The sequence below is a fragment of the Thamnophis elegans genome, chromosome 2 (genome assembly GCF_009769535.1).
Source record: "Thamnophis elegans isolate rThaEle1 chromosome 2, rThaEle1.pri, whole genome shotgun sequence".
NCBI lineage: Eukaryota > Metazoa > Chordata > Lepidosauria > Squamata > Colubridae > Thamnophis > Thamnophis elegans.
Window position 1 is genome coordinate 102,426,333 of NC_045542.1, and position 22,510 is coordinate 102,448,842.

The 22,510-nt window shown below is 41.5% G+C and overlaps 1 protein-coding gene across 1 annotated transcript in view; it reads right to left on the reverse strand.

Annotated features, from left to right (window-relative positions):
• CACNA2D2 (calcium voltage-gated channel auxiliary subunit alpha2delta 2) overlaps nucleotides 1-22,510 on the reverse strand; it is a 583,233-nt gene that overhangs the window by 113,252 nt on the left and 447,471 nt on the right. Inside the window, exons 7-8 of the mRNA XM_032210871.1 lie at nucleotides 16,623-16,754; nucleotides 14,333-14,390 (exon numbers count right to left, since the gene is read on the reverse strand). Of these exons, the coding sequence (XP_032066762.1) occupies nucleotides 14,333-14,390; nucleotides 16,623-16,754 (190 nt within the window). The remainder of the gene's footprint in view (nucleotides 1-14,332; nucleotides 14,391-16,622; nucleotides 16,755-22,510) is intronic.

Genomic DNA, 22,510 nt, shown 5'->3' on the forward strand with positions numbered 1-22,510 from the left:
ATGCTTATTTGTGGAGTGTATGTATGTATGTATGTATGTATGTATGTATGACCCCCATAACAGAAGTTGGATTTCCTTGATTGCATACTTAGGAACGTCAGTGAAATATTTTCAAAAATCCCATAGGCCAGAAGTACCCAACTAGAATCCCTCAGCATGTAAGAACTATACTTTTTGCTCCTAAGACATTACTTCGGGCTACTCTGTATGAAGTATATATCAGAAATATATCATCACAGAAGAGCTATATTCTTCAAACAAATATGTGGAATCATAAAAGCTGACCCAAATCTGCCTGATACCTTCATCTCACTGTTTTGTCAATCATTGCTAATTGAGCCAGAGGGTGTCAACGGATGATCACCTTTTAACAATTGAGAAAATTAAATCTATATTGACAGCACAGAAACCTATGAAAGGAACAGTATAGGTCATGACAGCATCAACAACTTCAGAGGGGCGTCTCTGTCTATCTGCTTTTATGTCTTGGACACAAGAAAGGGAAATAATTTAGGGGAAAAGAAGGGCTGCACCCTCACAAAGCTACCTGCATATTATCTACTGTTTGGGAGCTATGCTTAGTTTACGTTTTGATAGATGACTAAGAGCATGCAAAAAGAAAATTGTGGCGCAGAAAGTGCCACTTAGCTCTGCTAAAAATTCATTGTGATGTTAAACTGTAAATAAAGCTAATGTTCCCTCTTATGTCTACATAAAGTCTGATCCTTTCCTCAAAGAAGCTAGAGGGAGATTTGATGGCACAAGCTGGCTCAAACAGGATCAGTCCCAGCATGAATTAATTAGTGCTTAATTACTATCAATTATTCAGCATTACTGGGAATTGCTTGTAAATGGACAGCCTTTGATTGCTAATCCCAATTACTAATGTTATCTAATTGGAAGTGATTATATTTTCTTTGGGGGTGATGCTGAGCTTTATGCCTCATGTGCAGCAAAGAAACACCCTGTTTTCTTCTCATGCGTTGGGGTATGTTGCGCAAAGAGAAGGAGACGACTCTACTGCAATTTCTCTGCCTTGTCTTCTAGGACCAGAATGTAACCTTGCAGGCTTCTTGGAAGTTCAAGCCCACTTGAAGGGCACTTCACTGTAGTGTAAACCATCCAGAATCTTTAGAACTCGAGTATATCAACACTCTATAAAATAACAAATAGCAGCTAAAGTTGAGAGTTGAGCTCTCTGACGTTTTTGAGCATTTCCTAAATTGAAGCGTAGCTCCAGTAATTGTTACTTGGAAGGTCTGCCAGATGGAGAACAGTAACTACCCTCATCTCCGTTATCACACAAAGCACAACCTGAATTACCCATGCAAAGCCCATTGACTGTCTTCGCATATTACAGGCGTGTTTTACATTTGTTGTAGCTACACTTTGCTGGGACTAAAGTTAGCACTGAAGAAGTGTATGACATCCTCTTGTGGAGCGAATTTCAGATTTATTTCCCTTCAGTTTGCTTATCACACAGTTCTATAGATCGGTTAGAGTTAGGGTTAGAAATGAACTTCAATGGCTCACCATTAAGGCTAGTTCAAGACTTCCAGGTCCTAGTCTAGTGATGGCTAAACTTTTCGGCACCAAGTGCCAAAGCGAGTGTGCACCCCGGAGTGCCAGAACCTGGAAGAGAGCAGCTGCCCGCCACGCACATGCACACCAGACCAGCTGTTCTCTGCCCATGTGTGTGAAGGAACTTGGAAGAGCAGCTGGCAACAGCGCGCATGCCCACAGAAAGGGCTTTGAGTGCCACCTCTGGCAAGCGTGCCATAGGTTCACCATCACGGTTCTAGTCCAACATTTTAATTATTGCCCTGCACTAGTATCTCATGTAACAAATAGTAGCAAGGAGAGTTGTTTTTATCTCTTTGTTCCCATCTAGTGGTGAGACTAAACCAGTGGTGGGATATGATTGGTACACATGTTGTTGTGTTTTTACATGTTGATTTTATTTATATGCCACCCTTTTCCCCCGAAGGGGACTCAGGGCGGCTCACAACTCAAACCAGGGAAGGGGGGATACAGACAAAATTAAAACGACACAAAACAATACATGGTTTAAAAACACACAGCAGTCATACCATTCGAGACGGGGGCAACGGTTCTTTAGCTCCAGGCCTGTCGGAACAGCCAGGTTTTAAGGGCTTTGAGGAAGGCCTGGAGGGTGGTGAGGGTTCGAATCTCCACGGGGAGTTCGTTCCAGAGGGTCGGAGCAGCTACAGAGAAGGCTCTCCTCCGGGTAGTCGCCAGTCGACACTGGCCGGCGGATGGAATTCGGAGGAGGCCTAATCTGTGGGATCTAATCGGTCTAGTGGAGGTAATTGGCAGCAGGCGGTCTCTCAAGTACTCAAGTCCAATACCATGAAGGGCTTTATAATGTGTGATGGAACTTGGAAGAGCAGCTGGCAACAGCACGCATGCCCACAGAAAGGGCTCTGAGTGCCACCTCTGGCAAGCGTGCCATAGGTTCGCCATCACAGTTCTAGTCCAACATTTTAATTATTGCCCCGCACTAGTATCTCATGTAACAAATAGGAGCAAGGAGAGTTGTTTTTATCTCTTTGTTCCCATCTAGTTGTGAGACTAAACCAGTGGTGGGATATGATCGGTACACCCCGGTATGGGCATACTGGTCCCTACTGGGAGCACCAGGTACCGTTCCGGTACAGTGCTCCGGAGGGCCCACCCACCTGCCCACCTTCCTTGCCTGTATTTGAGCTGATTGGGGCTTCTGCGCATAAACATGGAGCATTTGGCGCTTGCGCAATGCTCCACCGAGCAGCTGGAGAATCACGGGCAGTAAGTACGCATGTGTGCGCTGTGCGCTTTCTGTGCGTGTGCATGTGGTGGATGCTTGGCTACATTACACCGTACCGGTTGCACCGGGATCTGGAACCCGCCATTGGACTAGACAGTCACTTATCTGAAATGATATAGGTTCTCCTGCTTGAGCAGGAGGCTGGACTAGAAGACCCCCAAGGTCCCTTCGAGCTCATTCCATTATATTCCAGTGGTCATCCAGATGTTTATACCTCAAATATGGCATCTTGATATTATCGCTTACTACAAACCCAGCCATAGAGTTACTGTTTATGTTATTTCTTTCCTCTTTTAATGGATAAAAGCAGCATATATTGGCCTCTACCATACTCATGGGTGGGCAACACAACGGTTTTCAGTATAATTTAATGCAGGCTTCACACTAGTTTTATAAACCTTCTTAGTTTAAACACTGGGAAACACGATCTGTTGCCAGAAATAAAGGGCAAGAACAAACACTATCCAAAGGAATTTCTCCATTGCCTCAAATGCTTCCATACATGGTTGGAGATCTGATAAGAAATCAGAATGACTTGTCAGATGAGGCTATAGTGAAGCCTTGCTAATTTGAAATGTTAATCTTCCTCGATGAGTTTTTTTTTAAAAAAATCTGGAAATAAGCATTACATTCTAATGGGCTCGTTTTCCTTTTTGTGCTTAGCAGTCTGGGCTCTTACGAGGGAAAAGTTACTGTTTGCCTGCTGTAACTAGCTGGGTTAGGCAAGGCAGTCCAAATTTAGTAACCTTTGTAGGGCAGCATCAGTGGTTTTGAAGAAGACGACAGCATGCCATTATGGCAAGCGGAGGCATAAGTAAAAGGGACCCATTTAATTCATTTTATTCCCTGAATAAAGTAAACCTGGGATGGAAAGGAAGAATGCAGCAATCAGTTACTGGCTGGCATCTGAAAATTCAATTGGCTCCCAGTTCTTTGTGCTTAGCTGTTGCTCATAAAGAGCTTGTGTTGGCTTTCTGGCAATTTTCTGAAGGAAAAAAAAAAAGAAGCCCTATCCTGTTAGCATTCCAATTTCCCAAAAGATCTAAAATGGTTAGAACAGCCTGGAGCAATACTGAGTAGGCCGTAAATTGAAGTCAAAAGGGTTTAGTGGTAGAAAAGCTGGTTGTCTGAAAGCCCCCTTTACTCGCTCCATATATTTTAACTGGAAGCCATTGCAATGGTCATCTGAACTCTCAGTGTGAGGAATCAACTTTTCTCTGGTGCCTGGGGAAGATAAAAAGAGATTTAAAAAAAACCAATTTCATCAGAAAGCAGCAAGCTTTATTATGTTTTCTTGTATGGGTACTATGCTTCAGGGAAAAGAAAGCTATTTCTAAATTATTTATTGCAGAGAAAGCTGTGTTAAACCAAACCAACCTCACAAAACTGATCTGACTGAATTAAGCTTGTTCACATTAGCTCAGCCCTTAAATCAGTTTAATCTATTTGAGTTGTCCCCAGTTCAGTTCAAGCAATCATCTTTCATGACAGCTCTCTTCTCATGATTTTTGTTGCACAGCTTCTCCTTCTGGTTATCTCAACCCATGGTACTGCGAGAACCTTCCTAAAGCCCTATGAACCACTGTTGTTTCAAACACCCAAGTAGTAAACCTCCTGTAGAATCCATTTATGGGATGCGGTGGCTCAGTGGCTAAGATGCTGAGCTTGTTGATCAGAAAGGTTGGTGGTTCGAATCCCTAGTGCCGTGTAACGGAGTGAGCTCCTGTTACTTGTCTCTAGCTCCTGTTACTTCGCCAACCTAGCAGTTCGGAAGCATGTAAAAATGCAAGTAGAAAAATAGGGACTACCTTTTGTGGGAAGGTAACAGCGTTCCATGCATCTTCGGCATTTAGTCATGCTCGCCGCATGACCATGGAAACTGCTATTGCCAATCTAAATCTAACAATAGCAGTTAGCAATAGCAGTTAGACTTATATACCGCTTCATAGGGCTTTCAGCCCTCTCTAAGCGGTTTACAGAGTCAGCATATTGCTCCCAACAATCCTGGTCTTCATTTTACCCACCTCAGAAGGATGGAAGCCTGAGTCAACCCTGAGCCGGTGAGATTTGAACAGCCGAACTGCAGTCAGCTGAAGTAACCCGCAGTGCTGCATTTAACCACTGCGCCACCTCGGCTCTTCAATCTGCCTTAACTGCCTTATAGAGGAAAGTTCCTTCCTTAAAAATATGAAAGTGATAGGAAGAAAAGACAGATCCTGATGAAAGTTAAACAAACCAGATCTGATCTTATGCCAAGAGGGAAGAATTAGATTCAAGCATATGATGAAAGAGAGAGATCAGTGTACTATGCAACATACTACAGAGAAATGCTCATTTGCAAAAAAAGGGAAAGCATTGGAAACTATTGGAAGGTGATTTGTCCTTCCATTAAAGTCCTTCTTCCTCATCTAAGCTCCCTCTATATGACTAAAATGCCCCATTTGGGAGACAGCTAGTCCTATAGCAAAAATACTATCCATTTTTTTTCTTGAAAAAAAAAGTTATTGGAGTGAAGGAGAGAAAGAAAGAGAGACAATAGCAACGAGGGGAAATTTCCTATATAGAAAACAAAGAGAATAAAGACAATTGGCTTATTCCACAATGGGAATGGGGTGAGCAGGGGAATTTCAAGCGCTGTTCCAGAGGAATTCAGCTATACGCTACAACATTTGCTTCTTTGAGAAGATTCTCTTTTGCTGACAACCAGTTCCCTCACTTAGCAAGCTCTCTGCAAAAAGACCTAATGTTACTTTTCTCTCTAATCCTTCCCTCTAATTCACGTGAGGAAAGTTAATAATGAATATGCAGCAATTGTCAACAATTAACTGGAATGTTGCGGTCATTAATTTTTTGCCAAAGAAAATCCAATCATTCAGAGTGCACACTGCCACTCAGCCCTATTTGTCAAGAGGTGACACAGCATGGCTGAAAGTATAATTGCCCATCTGGCCAGCTAATATTTGAGGAGGAAAAAATCCCCCACAAGCGAATGTACAGTAGAGGGAAAACCCATCAACACCTGCCGATTAGTTTTCTGCATCTTGTTGGCGTCACTTATCATTTCATACATATTACCTATGCTTTGCATGGGCCAACATCTAGGTAAAATCAATTAATAAATTCAATCTCTATAGCCACCCATCTCAAATAAGTGACTCGGGGAGGGGGGGAACAATCATAAAAATTAAAAGCAGTTACAACATAGTACAAAATGAAATAAAGACCCAGATAGAAAGCCAGGTCTTGAGGGCTTTAAGAGTGGCTAACAGGCTCAGGGTCATCCTCAATTCTGAAGGGAGAATGCTCCAGAGGGCAGGGGCTATACCAGAGAAGACGTATCTCCTAGACCTCAAGACAATGACCAGATGACACTCCTTAGCTGATGGAACCCATAGCCTGTCCAACTTGCCAGACCAAATTGGACATGTAGAAAGCACTTGAGGAAGACAATCCTCAGGCAATCTGATTCCAAAGCCATGCAAGGTTTAAAAGGTGACAGCTAGCATCTTGAATTACCCAGAAACACACAAGTAACCAATGCAATTCATGCAGTAGTGGTGTTACATATGTCAAATGTCTAATAACATCCACTACCTCTGCAGTCACATTTTGGACCAGTTGAAGCTTCTGAATGTTTTTCAAGGGCAGCCCTATGTAGATCACATTGCAATAATCCAAACAAGAGGTCACAACTGACTCTGAGTAGAAACTCTTGGTCCAGGAATGAGTGCAACTGGTGCACAGCCCAAAGTTTACAAAGGGTCTCCTAGCTATGGTTGTCACCTAATCTTCTAGCAGGAGCCATGAGTCCAGAAAGACACCAAGATTATGCAGAAGGCCCAAATATCTAGAGCCACTCACTCTTGGGTTGAGTTGAAGCCCACTGCACTTTATCCAGGCCCCTATTGCCTCCAGACACTGGGACAGGATAACCTTGGTATCACTCAGGCAGCTCAGGATGAAAACATAAAACTGGATATCAACAACACATTGATGATATCTCACACCAACTATCAGATGATTCCACTCAGGAGTTTCAAGTAGACGTTGAACAGGAGAGGAGAGAGACCCTCTCTAAGGCACCCCACAAAGTAAGGGCTGTAGGCTGGATCTTTGCCTCCTATCAACATCAACTGGAGCTGATCCCAGAGGAAGGATACAGTACTATCCAAACTGCCGAAGCCACTGCAGACAGATACCATAATTGATGGCATTGAAGGATGCAGAGAGGTGAAGAAGAACAATGACCAATCCACTCTCTCTTGTAGTCAATGTGGTTTCAGTTCCATAACCTAGCCCGAACCCTGACTGAAAGGTCATCCAGGATTTTTTGAAGCTGCCATGCAACCACAATCATTCTTACAAAGGAAAGGTTGCTGGCTGGATAAAAATTGTCCAGCAATGACCCCTTGAGGACCAACTATTAACCAACAGTAAAGGAACCAACAGTCAAAGCTACATCACATACTAGCTTCAAGTAGAGTAGCAATGAAGGATTTGGAAAAGATGTTCAGATGCAGGGATATATATCCATAACCACAAAGATCAGAATCATGCAGGCAATGTTTTTTCCCCTGTAATATAATATTGCATAGAAGTAAAAGCTGGACTATGAAAAAGCAGAATAGAAAAAATATTTATATGTTTGAACTTTGGTATGGAGAAGACTCCTGCAATTACTATGGACAACTGAGAAAATAAACAAATGAAACGTAGAAAACTCAGCCCAGAATTCTTCCTCAAGGCACAAATGACCAGATTCAAGTTTCATATTTTGACATATTATGCAAAAGCCTAGATATTTGGAAAAGGTTGTAATGTTGGCAAAGGTGAAAGGAAAAAGAAGAGGACATCCAGCAATATGGTAGAAGGACTCTTTTGTTGAAAAACCCAAAGAGCCAGGTTGGGGACAGATCACTGTGGAGAAAATCCATTTGTCTGGTCATTAAGAATCAACACCAAATTGATGGCATATCATCATTAAATAAATATGCTTTAAAATAATTGATCATCAACCTGGCCATGGAAGAGGTGACCCTGGATTTACTTTTAAGGAAAACCCACCATGCATCTTATTATCAACTGCTAGAGAACATGAAATCATGGATGTGTGGGTGTATGTCTAGGACAATTAACCAGAGCCAATTCACCATGGCCAACTCGCAACAGCCAACTTGCCGTGGCAGAACTTGCTGCAGGAAAAAAAAGTTACATAATATTGATGGAATAGAACAATTAAAGGATGCAAAAGGAGGACAAAATGAAATGTGAATGCCAAAAATTAAAATTATTTGAAATAATTAAATAAAAGTGTTGACTTATCCCATGGTGAGTTGGCCAAGGCAAGTTGGCTGTGGTGAGTTGTCCCATTCTGATCGTGGAACCTACTCTTAACTCAGATTATATGTTGAACCTTCCAGTGGAATTTATTGACTCCTACGAAAAAGCATGCTATATGTCATGCACCCATTATAACTCTTTTTATGTTCTAGAATCTATATCTTAAAATATCTTTATTGTATCACATCAGGAAGGCCTTGAAAATGAAATCTGCATTATGCTATCTTTGCCAAGACTCTTCTACAAAACCTTTAGGGAATTGTTGATACATACATTATTATTTGATTTTTTCCCATTAAAAAAGGATGTATAATATGAATTATAGACCACAGTGAAAGTATAGGTTTGAAGATATTTATTTATAGCTTTTCAGTGTCAGCTTTTTCAAAGCACTGTTTGAAGCATTTTCTTAAAAGTAAGAAGCTTAGGAAAAAGAAATAAACCTAGAGTGAAAATTGAATGGAAAGATGTTAGCCTGTACTCTTTAGCCTACCTTACAGATTCATTTCTTGCAATTTCCTTATGTAGCAATTTTCTTATGTCTCCTCTCTAACCCATCATGCCCATCATGGATATTTATGGTCAATCTAGTTTTACAATGCTGATAAATGCATGACCTACCTGTAACTCTCTCTTGTAAGGGTCAACTTATATTTTGAGTAAAATAGAAAGAATTTGCTTCTTTCATAATACTTTGGACATTTGGTTCTAAATAGCTGAAGGTGTTATGAGCTTAGATGATCAAAGACATAGTTTATTATCTTAATTCAAAATGATGATAAACAGTAGCCTCTTTGTTCATATTTAAGTAAATCCAGGTTGACATCTTTAGAAGTTGAACTGGATATGAACCCATTAAGGACTATTATGAGGTCAAAATTGAAAGAAGCTACATTTTTGTGAAAGTCTCCTTCAGTCCACTACTCAAAGTATGTCTCACTGCCTTGACTATTAGCTCCCTTAACTTGTAGCTAAAATAATTCACCTTCAGAATGAAGCAACTCAGACCAGCAATACCAGCCAAAAAAGGCTTGAGCTATTTTGCATGTGTATAGCTGCTCTGCATGGTTTGGAGAAGGCCAGAAGTTTAAGGGATAGAAGTGAAAGAAACTTTGGCTGTTGATACAAAGAAAGGCTATTGGTTCTCCTTCCCCCCAAGTTATGGAGGATGTGGTTTGAGAAGAAGCCCTTCCCAGTCCAGTGAGAACAGCTCACAGTTATGATATTGTTCTGGGAATCTGGCTGGGCCCAGAAGTGTGTGTAGAGGGATGTTCCTCTCTCAGAAATATCTCAGCTGGATTTTGGGAACTGAGATCTCAGGACAGTGGTGTGGAAATTGTCATCTGAGAATCTCTTAAGGTTTTTTTATGGGTGCACCTCCATAGGTTGCTGGATGTAGGATCCTATTCATTAAGTTGAGGTCTTAGGATCACTTGAGATTGTTGCTATTGTACTAGTCTCTCTCCTGCATAACAATGTCCCTGCCTGAGCTGCTTGATTCTTTCTGGATTGGTGGATTGGCCTTTCTGGGTAAAGCTGACAGAAAACTTCAACTGGTGGGATCCAAAAGGTCGGCCTTTTCTGCCCCACCTTTTGGAACATCATTTTGTCCCCCCCTCACCACTTCACCACCAAGGTGAGATTGGTTCCATCCTTGACATCCTTCCAAAGGCCCCTTAAAACACAGTGGTGTAAGCAGGTCTGGAGATCTCAAGGCCACAATAAGTTGACAAAAGGATTGCAGTGTTTTTAACATCAATTCACGATCCATAAAAAAATATTGCTGATGCTTTTTTTAAAATGTAGTTTTAAAAATTTGGATATTATTGTTTTTATTGCAAGCTAGCTAGAGTCCCTTTATTGTGAGAGGGGTATATAAATGTCAAAAATGAAGAAACAAATAAATGGAATGCTTTACTGTTCTTTCTTTTTGCTATCCAGCCAGGACTTCCAGCTGAACATGTCTGTCCCCTTCCTATTTTTGCAGGCTACTAATGCTTGTTTGAACAAGAAATGTGGTCTCTCAGGTGAGAGAAAAAGGAGATAGTACAAGGAGCAGCAATCATCGCTTGGTGTGCCTTGTACAAACAGGCCTTTCTAGACACAGGCAAAATGAAGTGTCGAAAAAGAAGGCTGTTTACCTTCCATTCGCAAGGCAAAGGCACTATAATTTCCTTTCTGCGTCTCTGTGTGTACTATGTCTGTAGGAGGCTGGTTCTCTTTCCCCCAATTTACAAAAGCTTCAAAATAGATAGAGGAAAATTAAATCCGAAGCACTCTGCACTTGCCCAGGCAATAATTAGCATTGCCAAACCAGCGCTTTTACCTGGGCTAATCCTAACCGATTCAATCCCACTTAAACTTGCTGTGTGGCTAAATTGATGATTGCAGCTTTCCCTGAAATGCAATCTGTCACCATGCGAGGTATCTCTTTCTGTCTCTCTCTCTCTCTCTCTCCCTCCCTTTCTCTCTCCTTTTAGCTCCGTCTTAGAGAAACGTTTGTTTTTTCTGTTTTTCCCCCCCCTGCCACTGCCTAAGGTGGAAAGCCCCAATCTGAGCTGCCTGAAAAAAAAGGGCAAAATTTACAATTGCAACTTTCTTGGGAAGGGGAGAGGATTCCTGCCTCTTTTATCTGTATCTAAGGTTATCATCTCTCCGTCTCTCCTGCCTGGGATCCTTCTTTTCTCCCGAGACACAACGGGGAGGGAGGGGAAGAAGTCGAAGCAGATGAAAGCTGCAGCTCAGATACCCCTGTCTGTGTTATTGTATCCATTTTCCAATGGCAACGATGTGTGAAATGAAAATTGGACAGAGCTGGCTGCTCACAGACCTGGAATTTCATACAGACTAGTGGAGGGAAGGAGGGAGCAGAGAGACAGAGAGATGTCAGGAGGAGGGGGTGGGGGTGGGGGAAGAGTCTTCTGGATGGCTGCACACACCCATGGCCTGAGTAAGCCCTACTTCAGTTTAATAGACCCTTGGAGTGGAAGTACTGGGCTCATTTACATTTCATTACTCCAAATGCTCTGCTAGCTCAAGATATTTGAGAGCATTTACAGAAGCAGAAAAGTTGAAGAGAAACCCAGAAGGGTTGTGGATTCCCTCCCTTCTCTAATTCCTTTTGCTACATTCTGGCGGCCATTTTATAAGCATCTCCTTATAGGAAATGCTCTCCTGAGTGACACAGATTTTCTCTCATGTGTGATCTATTCCCTGCCATTTTTACAGCCACAAGGCTTTTTCTTTCTATAAAGACTGGGGTAGAACATGGTGTGTGTGTGTGTGTGTGTGTGTGTGTGTGTGTGTTTGCGCGTATGTGCCGTGTGTTGTTGCAATAATGTTCTTTAGAAATAGGTTATAATACAACAACAGAATAAATAACAGAATAACAGAGTTGGAAGTGACTTTGGAGGTCTTCTAGTCCAACCCTCTGCACAAGCAGGAGTGCTATATCATTCCAGACAAGTGGCTGTGCATCCTCTACTTAAAAGCTTCCAGTGATGGAGCAGCCACAACTTCTGAAGGCAAGCTGTTCCACTGGTTAATTGTTCTAATTGTTAGGAAATTTCTCTTTAGTTCTAGGTTGCTTCTCTCCTTGATTAGTTTCAATTCATTGTTTCTTGCCTTGCCTTCTGGTGCTTTGGAAAATAGGTTGACCCCCTCTTCTTTGTGGCAGCCTCTCAAATATTGGAACACTGTTATTATGTCATCCATAGTCCTTCTTTTCACTAGACAAGACAAATCCAATTCCTCCAAGTCTATGGGGATTCTCAGTCATCCAGGTCATGGTTGTCCCAAAGGTGAAGAACCTTCTTGGAAGAGAAGCAAAACTTCTTTAAAGAAAAAGAAGCCTCTTGAAGGAGCATCTTTGGGCCAATTCCTGCAACCGGTTTTTGTATGTTTTAACCTCCAGCCCCCTAATCATATTTGTTGCTCTTTTCTGCACTCTTTTCAGAGTCTCTACATCTTTTTTATAATATGGTGACCAAAACTGGATGCAGTATTCTAAGTGCTCTTTCCACTTTTTCTCTTCTCTCTTACCAAATCCATGAAAGGAATGAAATGAAAAAAAAAAACAAATTCTGACCAGAATCTTTTGGTTGCTCCTGATAATGATCTACAAAGTATGACTAAATATTCTTTTAGCAGTCTGTAAAATCAGAAATGGTCATTTAAGAAATTACAATATCCTCATTTCATTTCCCCCCCCTTTACATGAGATAACTGGGTATTCAAACCAGGAAAGTTCATGGGATGTCCAATATTGGTAAGTTAAGGAAAGTGAGAAAACCTAGGATATATAGCAACTTTAAAGCTGTTTTACCATCATGGAGTTTTAGACATACTTAAACCTGATTTTGGAGACAATATGGAGGTATGTCTACTTGTTTTGCTCACCTGGTTTTAAAGGAGATATGGAGCTGGATTTACTACCATAGTACTTGATGACATTGTGGCATATTAGGTTAGGATTTCTGATTAAATATAACATCCAAAAATGGCCAAGGACTCCCAATGATATCACAGGGTTTATTTACAACTATGCTTAGGTACTATATAAAAAAAATGAGCGAAACTGACAGGAGACCAACTTGAACCAAAATTCTAGTCTTATATTCAGAAACATAAAAAGTGAAATGATGGAGATACTATCTCCACAATTCAAAGACAAAGCAACATGAGAATTTTTTGCTGAGATCTTGTTCAGTAATTTTCTTTGGAACTTTGGTATTCATAGAAAGATGTCAAAAGAAGATAGATGGGATGCAAAGGCAAAGAACATGCAAAAGAACTGGGACTTGTATTGCAAAACTGCATCTTCCATCATGCCTTTTTTAATCTCCCTCCCATGGATATTATTGTTTGACATATTGTTTTAAACATCCATTCAGACAATAGTTTTGTTGCCCGGCAAATGAATGCATGTCTATTATTCATTTGAGATAGAGGATCCAGATCCACAAGCAGTATTTTATTATGAAGTAAATATTCCATCTTTCCAGTAATCAAACTTCAGTACTGTACATATAATGTTGCTGGGAAAATGCAACCTATCTTCCTCAATCTATTGCTTTTAATTCCAACACAATTGCTCTGCTTAAAGGAAATTGCCACAAAGAGGAACTCTACATTACTTCAAAAGTATAGAAGAGCTACAGCAATTTTTTTTAAATCTGAACTAAGCATGGTGACCTAATATAATTCAAGATCTTAATTTGCATGGATAGTTTTATTTGCGTGGATAGTTTTATTTTCATGCCTATAATTTAAACTGGCCAAAAAGTGCTTCATTAACAACGAACAAACATTTGAATCATTTCTGGAAATAAAATCCTCAAGCAGTCCTCCTCACAATCTAAGTCAGGGCTATAATGAGAAATAATATATTAAACCACCACAGTTCCCTTGCTCCTGGGACCTCTTCTGGTTTGGGTCATCTACAGCTTTTGCTAATATCTACTTGATATAATCTAATTCTTCTGCAATACATGAGCTCCATTTAGAGACCTTTCCTCTTTCTGTTATCTCCCTTTTAAACCTATCTCCAGTATCTCAGCAGACCTCCTGATTTGCTGATTGAAGAGGGAAAATAGAATAGCAAATCACATAGACAGCTCATGTGCCCTGAGTATGGATAGGCTTTCAACTATGCTATATTACTACCATTAGGTAGTAGACGAGCTGTTGCTCATCTTGATAGAGCCCGAAACTGTATATTGCTTGACTTAAGTATTTGGGGGAAAAAAGTTAGTGTGAAATCTAGGCATTTCTCAGCTCCACCTAAAGAATGCCGGAGAAAGTAGATAATAGAGATTAAAGTATAATGATAATAAATACTAAAATTTTGAGCTGGCCCATTGCTCTGAATTTGCAATAGCAATGGCACTTAGACTTATATCTTACTTTAGAGTGCTTTACAGCCCACTGTCACCGGTTTACAGAGTCAGCCTATGGCTCCCAACAATCTGGGTCCTCATTTTACCCATCTCAGAAGGATGAAAGGCTGAGTCAACCTTGAGCCTGGTGGGATTTGAACTGCCAAATTGCAGGCATCTGACAGTCAGCAGAAATAGCCTGCATTACTGCATTCTAACCACTGCACCACCAAGCCTCAAATTGTTTTATTCTTTCTCAAATATGCAGCATAGCATGCACCCTACTTACCAAGGCCTTCTTCGGACATCATACAGGTCAATCTTATTGGGGGCTCTCCATGGGGAGGCTGCAACGAGAAGAAGCAATGAGCTACCAAATGTGTTGATATGAGGGAACTTGAGGAGAGAAAGGGAGACAGTGAGCAAAGCTGACATGGAAAGATTTCCCTGCCAAGAGTGGTATTAAGCAACAAGAACACCAAGTGTTTGAAGGTGGGGTTTTTTTTTTGCACACTTCAAACACTTTCCTTTGTTTTGGAACATGTGAATTAGAAAGAAGTTAACATTTCAGCCACACATCTGTTTTTCTTCTCCCTCCTTTGAGAATACACATTTTGCTATTTTGATAAATAATTACAAAGTGTATACAGTAACGGAGGTCATAAATTTACATAGCAATAGCAGTTAGACTTATATACCGCTTCATAGGGCTTTCAGCCCTCTCTAAGCGGTTTACAGAGTCAGCATATTGCCCCCAACAATCCGGGTCCTCATTTTACCCACCTCGGAAGGATGGAAGGCTGAGTCAACCCTGAGCCGGTGAGATTTGAACAGCCGAACTGCAGAACTGCAGTCAGCTGAAGTAACCTGCAGTGCTGCATTTAACCACTGCACCACCTCGGCTCTTCAATCTGCCTTAACTGCCTTATAGAGGCAAGTTCCTTCCTTAAAAATATGAAAGTGATAGGAAGAAAAGACAGATCCTGATGAAAGTTAAACAAACCAGATACGATCCTATGCCAAGAGGGAAGAATTAGATTCAAGCATATGATGAAAGAGAGAGATCAGTGTACTATGCAACATACTACAGAGAAATGCTCATTTGCAAAAAAGGGAAAGCAGTGGAAACTATTGGAAGGTGATTTGTCCTTCCATTAAAGTCCTTCTTCCTCATCTAAGCTCCCTCTATATGACTAAAATGCCCCATTTGGGAGACAGCTAGTCCTATAACAGCTTTATATAAAAAGCTTTCAGCCCTCTCTAAGCGGTTTACAGAGTCAGCATATTGCCCTCAACAACAATCCGGGTCCTCATTTTATCCACCTCGGAAGGATGGAAGGCTGAGTCAACCCTGAGCCGGTGAGATTTGAACAGCCGAACTGCAGAACTGCAGTCAGCTGAAGTAGCCTGCAGTGCTGCATTTAACCACTGCGCCACTTCGGCTCTACAAGTTTGCTACATCAAACTTGGCTTCCCAGTTTAACCAGTAGTTTGGACCTCAGAACTTTTGACTTTCTATTCTTGCCTCAGTATTCTTTGAAGATTCGTTTGTTGACATACATACATACATACATGCATGCATGCATGCATGCATACATACATACATACATACATACATACATACATACAGTATATATAATATCTCTCAAGAATTAGGAACTGCATTTTCAGGCAGAGAAAGTATGACTGTATCAAAGCCAGTAGATCTGGGAAAACAGTCAACAGACTCAGAACTTCACATAGGTTTGCAATCCAAATTTTTATGGCCAGCATGACCTTGATGGAAATATGCAGGAACTGTTAGCTAGGCAAAAGGGGCTGAAGCATTTTTTTTAATGAGATAACATTAGGAAATGGCTCAGGCAGATGCCTCTCTAATTCACTGAAGTATAAGAAAAAGGAAAAGATGAGTACAATCATACTTGAAAGATTTTGATACTGTAGCCAAGCTCAATAAAAGTACATTTAACCTTCCTGTGGGGTTGATTTTGTGATCTACTTAGTGGGGCTGATATCTGGCCAAACTGTGATACCCAATGATCCTTCCTAACATCCTAGAACCGTAATGGTGAACCTATGGCACACATGCTCAAAGTGGCACACGAAGCCATGTCGCCCGACACGTGCGGCCTTACCTGTTTGTTTTCCAGGTTTCTGGTGTGCATGCGCACATGATGATCAGATGTCCTTCACACACGCCGCAGTGCTGAAAACCAGTGTGCGTATGCATGCTGGCCAGCTGATAATTGGGTGCGCATACATGCCAGATGTATGGCTTTTCCAGAGTGTGATCCCTTCATGCACGTGGCAGTGCTGAAAACCGGCCTGTGCATGTGCGCTGGCCAGCTGATTGCCAGCATTTCTGGAATTCAGCCCCGACAAGCAGATGCACTGTTTCCACGCGACTTTTTTGGCACTCGGTGCTGAAAAGATTTGCCCTTACTGTCCTAGAATAATGTCCTAGGATGACTAGGAAAGTAATGCACTGTACTTCTTCTAACGTGAAAGCCATGACTCAAATACTTAAATTCCAATGTTCAAATTATATTTTCACTCTGTTAGTTGAGAATGGTACCAACCTGGATAGAAGCGGGTTACCCCTGTAGCGCTGCCGAAGACTTGCCACAGCAGAGACGGGTCTTCTTTTCGGTTTTCCACAAACACATCCTCTAAGGCTTCTGTCCAATTCAGTTCGTTGAGGATTACAGTGGCTGCAAAAGAGAGGACAAGTTTAGTGTGCTTAAGGTCTAGAGATCTCTTTGACAAATGTGATTGTTCTCTGGCAAGGGAAGAATGCGAGTTGCTTTTGTGAAAGGATATATGCCCTCCATTAGCAGGATATATTCACTCCATTAGGAGAGCTGTGAAGAGTGACATCAGCTGAAAGATTGTTCCTGGCAATGCCCAGCATCTCCTGTGGAGCTGATTATCATCAATTTGTCACAACAACATAGTTGCATGCAGGCTATTTCTCTTCAGTGGGACCATTCCTTGACCTCTTGTTTATATTGCTTATTTACAGACCACATTTCTATCAGAGATGGAATAGGAAGTGCCTAATAATAGTAAAAAAAAAGAACCGAAACTAACTGAAATCCAAATAAGAGTGTGCCCCACAAGAAGGTCCCTTAAAACTTCATTAAATTAAAACAGACTTTAAAATTCAGAACGGCCCCCCAAAACCCCAAATCAAATCAGTAAGCTAAACACCTGTATAGAGATAAAACACTTTTGCCTGCCATCAGAAGGCCAGCCATGAAGGACACTATCAGCGGTATTATCAAACTAATGATTTCATGAAAATACCATGCATAAATGGTTTTATGTAATCAAACATCAGCCGTATGTATTAAGAGCAGTGATAATCAATTGACTATGTCTGAGATGAAGTCCAAAGAGACATGTGTGGTATAAATGATTTAACGCATTAGATTTAATAACTATGTAGCCAAACATCATACACAGAACCATGTGAGAGGATTAGAATAACCATGTGTTAGACTAGAATAAGTTGAAACAGAGATCTTTTGCTTGTTGGTTCCAAAAAGAAATAACCATAAAATATAAATCCATTTGATAATGTATACCCTAAGGGATTACTGTAGTTCTCTGGCCTAGTATAATTTGGGATGTGTCTTGTATAATGTAATATAATATGATTATAACATATGATCATATAATACACAAAGAGAGATTAATAAAAGAGATTAACTACAAAGTACCTATGAATTATTAAAATTTGAATCGAGCCCTACCACCAGATGTAACAATTTTTAGGGTTGCGTAATGTTCATCTGAGACCTGGAAGAGGATGGGGAAGTGCTAGCTGGTAACTCAATCCACACCGCCCGAATGATGAATGAATGTTGCTTACTATTTTTATTATATGTTGTTGTCTTAATATTGTATTCCCCTCTCCCTGGTTTTCTGTGAGCCGCCCTGAGTCCCCTCAGGGAAAAGGGCGGCCTACAAATGCTAATAAACCACTAAACCACTAAACCACCATCTCCATGTACTGTATATTGATAGCATCCAATCTGAGAAGGCAATGGCATTGTAATATTGAAGTCTATGTGTGCCTCCTCCTCCTTGCTGGTCTCACCATCAATATTTGGTAGTGCAACTTTAAGGCTTAGTAAGATAGTTTGCAATACTTTGCAACAACATCGATAGGGTGGCTAAGGGAAAGGATATTTTTGTCTGCATTTTGAAGACTTGGAGCATTGTTTAAAAATGTGTCCATATCCCTTTTTAATCCTGGTGAGCCTGACTACTCCATACCTCAGCAAAACTCATGGTTCAGAGATAAGTAAGCAAGTATTACTCATCATGCTGATGGAGGCTGATGGAAGCTAGAATCCAAAACAAGTGAAGAACTCTATAAATTCTCCTTTTCCCCACATTCACTAGGGATAAATCTAGAAAGTCTTACCCGTTTCAAGTCAAACTGTTTCTAGTTCCCAGTCCTTGCCCAGGACTCCCCATTACAGTCAGACATCTTTGACTGCATGACAATTTTATGGCCATCTTGAAGCCTTCCCAAGAATAAGAATCCATGTACCATGACAGACATTTGTCCCCTCGGTTCCCCATACAGATGGGAAATATTCTGTCGGCAGCCAGGTTGATCCCCCTCCCCCCATAAGTCAGTTCAAAAGAGATGCCAAATGAGAGAAATAAAGGGACTCTACCGGGGTTATTCCCATTCTGCATTCCTGGTGGCTTTTGTGTCTAATGCAAAAGCAATTAAGACGCTGACAAACAGAAGCTTTAAATTATTCAGCTATTAAGGAAAGTGATAAGCTCAAAGCAGCCTGACTGTATGATTAATCAGCTGGGGACGGGATTTAAGCAATGCGTAGAAGAGAGACATTTGGTACTTGTCGCTGGCAGCCTGCTTTTTCCCCTCTTTTAAAGGAATCTTCCACTCCCCAAAAGATGCCAGTTAACAGTACTTGGGGGAGAGAAAATCCTGGAAAGCCGCAGCTGAGAGGGGCTGGCAGCTGGACAATTGGGGAGAGAGATGAATTTTGAGCACAGACTGGCAAGATGAACAGGAAATACCAACCCCACTGACAATCATTGTTCTATTCAACCTCTCCTGCACATTTTTAAGAGATCACATGTCACTCTTCCCTGACAGAGGACATCAGTACTAAAAAGCAGTCAAGATATACACTTGAAATATTTTACAAGAGAGCCGCAACTAAATTTGCATCATTTTATCACCAAGGAAATGGAAGACAGCTTCATCACGATTAGTCACAAGTCCAAGATATTACAAAATATGTTAGCAGGCCCTGGAATCATGCCCCAAAAGATGGATACAGAAGAGAATAGAACTCCATACCTTTGTTAGCTCACACAAACATCCCTTCACCTCTCATCAGTTTACTGATGCAACTCCTCTGGGAAATGCCCGAATGTATTATGTATGAATTCTAGGCCAATTTCCTACGTATTCTCTTGAATATATCAGTTGTCCCCTTCGGCTTCCCCAGCAGCTACACTGATCATTATACACATATATTTCCAAGAGTATAAAGGTACAACTCTTCCACATGTACCCGCAGGAGATGGAATAGATCAGATCTTTGTCCTTCACTATTTGGAATGTGGTCTGGAAGAAATTCCTCCTTCACAATCGTGCCATTACTAAAACAAAAACTCTACTTTCATTATGTGTTATCATAGAATTATATCCAGTTCTCAAGTGATTCCAGGTTCTTCAAGTCAGAATGACTATGAACAGGGGTGGGCTTCAAAAATTGAAGCAACGGGTTCGCTGCCCCATTGCTGGGTGGGCATGGCGTAGTTGGCTTCCTGCACCTTGGGGGATGGTGGATGGGTGTTTTTCGCCTTCCCCAGGCTCCGGAGGCTTTCCTCAAGCCTCAGGGAGGGCGAAAAGTGCTTCCCCTGGGCTCCGGAAGCCCTCAGGGATTGGAAACAGACCCGTTTCTGGATTTCTGGAATCTCCAATAGTAGGCCCATTTCCCCCCTCCCTGAGCCTCCGCACGGGCCCTGCATGATGAATGTACTGGGTGGAGACTCCTGGGAGGGGTGGGGTGGGAGGGGCAGGGTGGGGTGGGAGGGGCAGGGTGGGGTGGGAGGGGCCAGCCGTGGTGGCATTTGGGGGTTCACTGAACTTGGCAGAATCCTAGCTAGAGGATCGCCCGAACCCATGCAAACCCCACCCCTGGACTCAAGTGGTATTGGGCTGAGCTCTCTTATAAACTGGATGTTGAAGGAACCTTGTGAGCATTTTTCTCTTCACAGCAGAAACTCCTTAGGAAAAAGCAACTCGGATCAAAATGCAATGGGAGCTTGTATGTGTTCTCATCCTTCTGGAGGCCACTGTTTCTTTGGCTCTGGATTTAGACAAATGCTGGTTGTTGCATAAGCAAATGTCATGACATATACTGGGAAACAACATCTAATCTCCTGTGTGCATTTAGTTCTATGTCATCTCTACCATTGTCTGATCTAACCCCAAAGGATCATTACAGATCATTTACTTGACTACAAGACAGAAAAATCAGTGCTTGCTGTTGATTCTGTTTTAAAAAATCTACTAGCTTTCTTTTAATTGTGACAACAGTTCTGGCAAATAGAGTTTCTAGGATCTTTGAAGATTAGGTATTTCTGCTGGCTAGATTCCTAGTGGTACTGTTCGCAGATAATTATTTAGGGGTTGGCTTCTTACTCATTCCAATTCTTTTTGGAGTGAAATAAAAAGAAAGCTGGTAAAAGCGCTTTCAGTTAAATGTTTGGAACATGTATTCCTTAACGTTCCAGTTAAATGGATTGTGGAAGCTATACTCTAATGCAGCACAATGCCTATCATAAATCTGTTATATATTGCTGGATGCAAACCAGAGGGCACATTTTGGTTGAATCAATATGATTTCCCCCCCTCTTCTAAAGTGTTAGCAATTATTAAAGTTAAATGACCTGCAGGTGGGCTGGAGTCCAAGGTTGAACTGAATCAAATATAAACTAGAACATAAGGAACCCCATGGGACAAACTAGCAGCTCTGATTAGAGGGTATTATAGTATATAAAGCAATCAGGAAACTTATACAGATACTGCAGTTTATCAGAGCAGGGAGTGCTCTTCCTCATCTCGGTGCCAGCTAGAAGTGTTGTAATCCAGAATTACCAATCAGAATGCCAAACCAGCCAACAGTTTGGAGAATATCTGATTGGGAAAGGCTGGTTTGAGAAATGTCATATTCTAGTAATGGTAGAATGAGGAAGATCCAACTGTTCCTTTGACCTTACATCTTGAGTAGAAGTTGCAAATATCTCTGACACAACTGGAAAACAACATGCTATGGCCCTGTGATGGTGAACCTATGGCACGTGTGGCCAAAGTTGCATGTGAAGCCATGTCGCCCAGCATGCACGGCCTTGCCTGTTTTTCTTCTGGCATGTGGTCAGATGTCCTTCGCAGGCGGAGCAGTGCCAAAAACTGGCGTGTGCATGTATGCAAGCCAGCTGATTGTCAGATGCGCATGCGTGCCAGAACCTGGAAATTTGATTTTCCCGGTATGCGATCCCTTCGTGAGTGCGACAGTGCCGAAAACCGGCATGCATATGGGGCTGGCCAGTGGATCATTGCGTACGCATGCACGTTAGTACCCAGAAGTTCAGCTTTTCCGGAGCACGGCCCCAATGAGCATGTGTGCGCATGTGCATGAATGACATTTCCACGCAACCTTTTTGGCACTCGGTTCGCCATCACTGCTCTAGCCTCTAAGTAAAATCCACATACACTATATCTGAATTTTAAAACAACTTGTTCTGCTAAAATAGGCGTGGCTATGCAACTGAATTGCTGGACTACTGAAGGAAAACATTGGTTATTTGACAGCTTTTTTCCCCAGGGTACATGAGAAACAATCCCATGGGAATTTGTTTCCCGAAAGTTTCCTTTTAGTGATCTTTAGTTGCAGCAGAACTCATCCAAATGTTTAGTGCATTTTTTGCCTGAAGGATACAGGACACCCCAAACAGCAATTGATGTCTAAAAGCTTTGCAAGGGTTCAGAATCTCCGCAATGAGCCTTAGTGCTTTCCATTGCTGCATTTTCAAATATTAGACTCTATTTGTGCCTCATTTCCCTTAATAACTGTAATGTTCTGCCTGGTAGGCTGGATTTGATGATAAACCTGTTAGCATTAGGCTATCAGTCACTGTACTGTCACGGCTCTTTTATAACTCTTACAGATAAATAAAGGGAGCCCTTAACATTTAAACAACATCAGCACAGTTTTCTTCCATCTTGGGAGAAGGATTACTGTATTATTTCCATAAGGTTTGTTCAGGCCGACAAAACACAAATACATTCCCTTTCCTCCCTCTTCCTTTTTCATACATCAAGGACCTATGAGGTGAGGAGAAAATACTTTTACCTCTTCAAGAACCTGATTTTTCGAAGATTCATAACTTGCATAATCTTCATAGG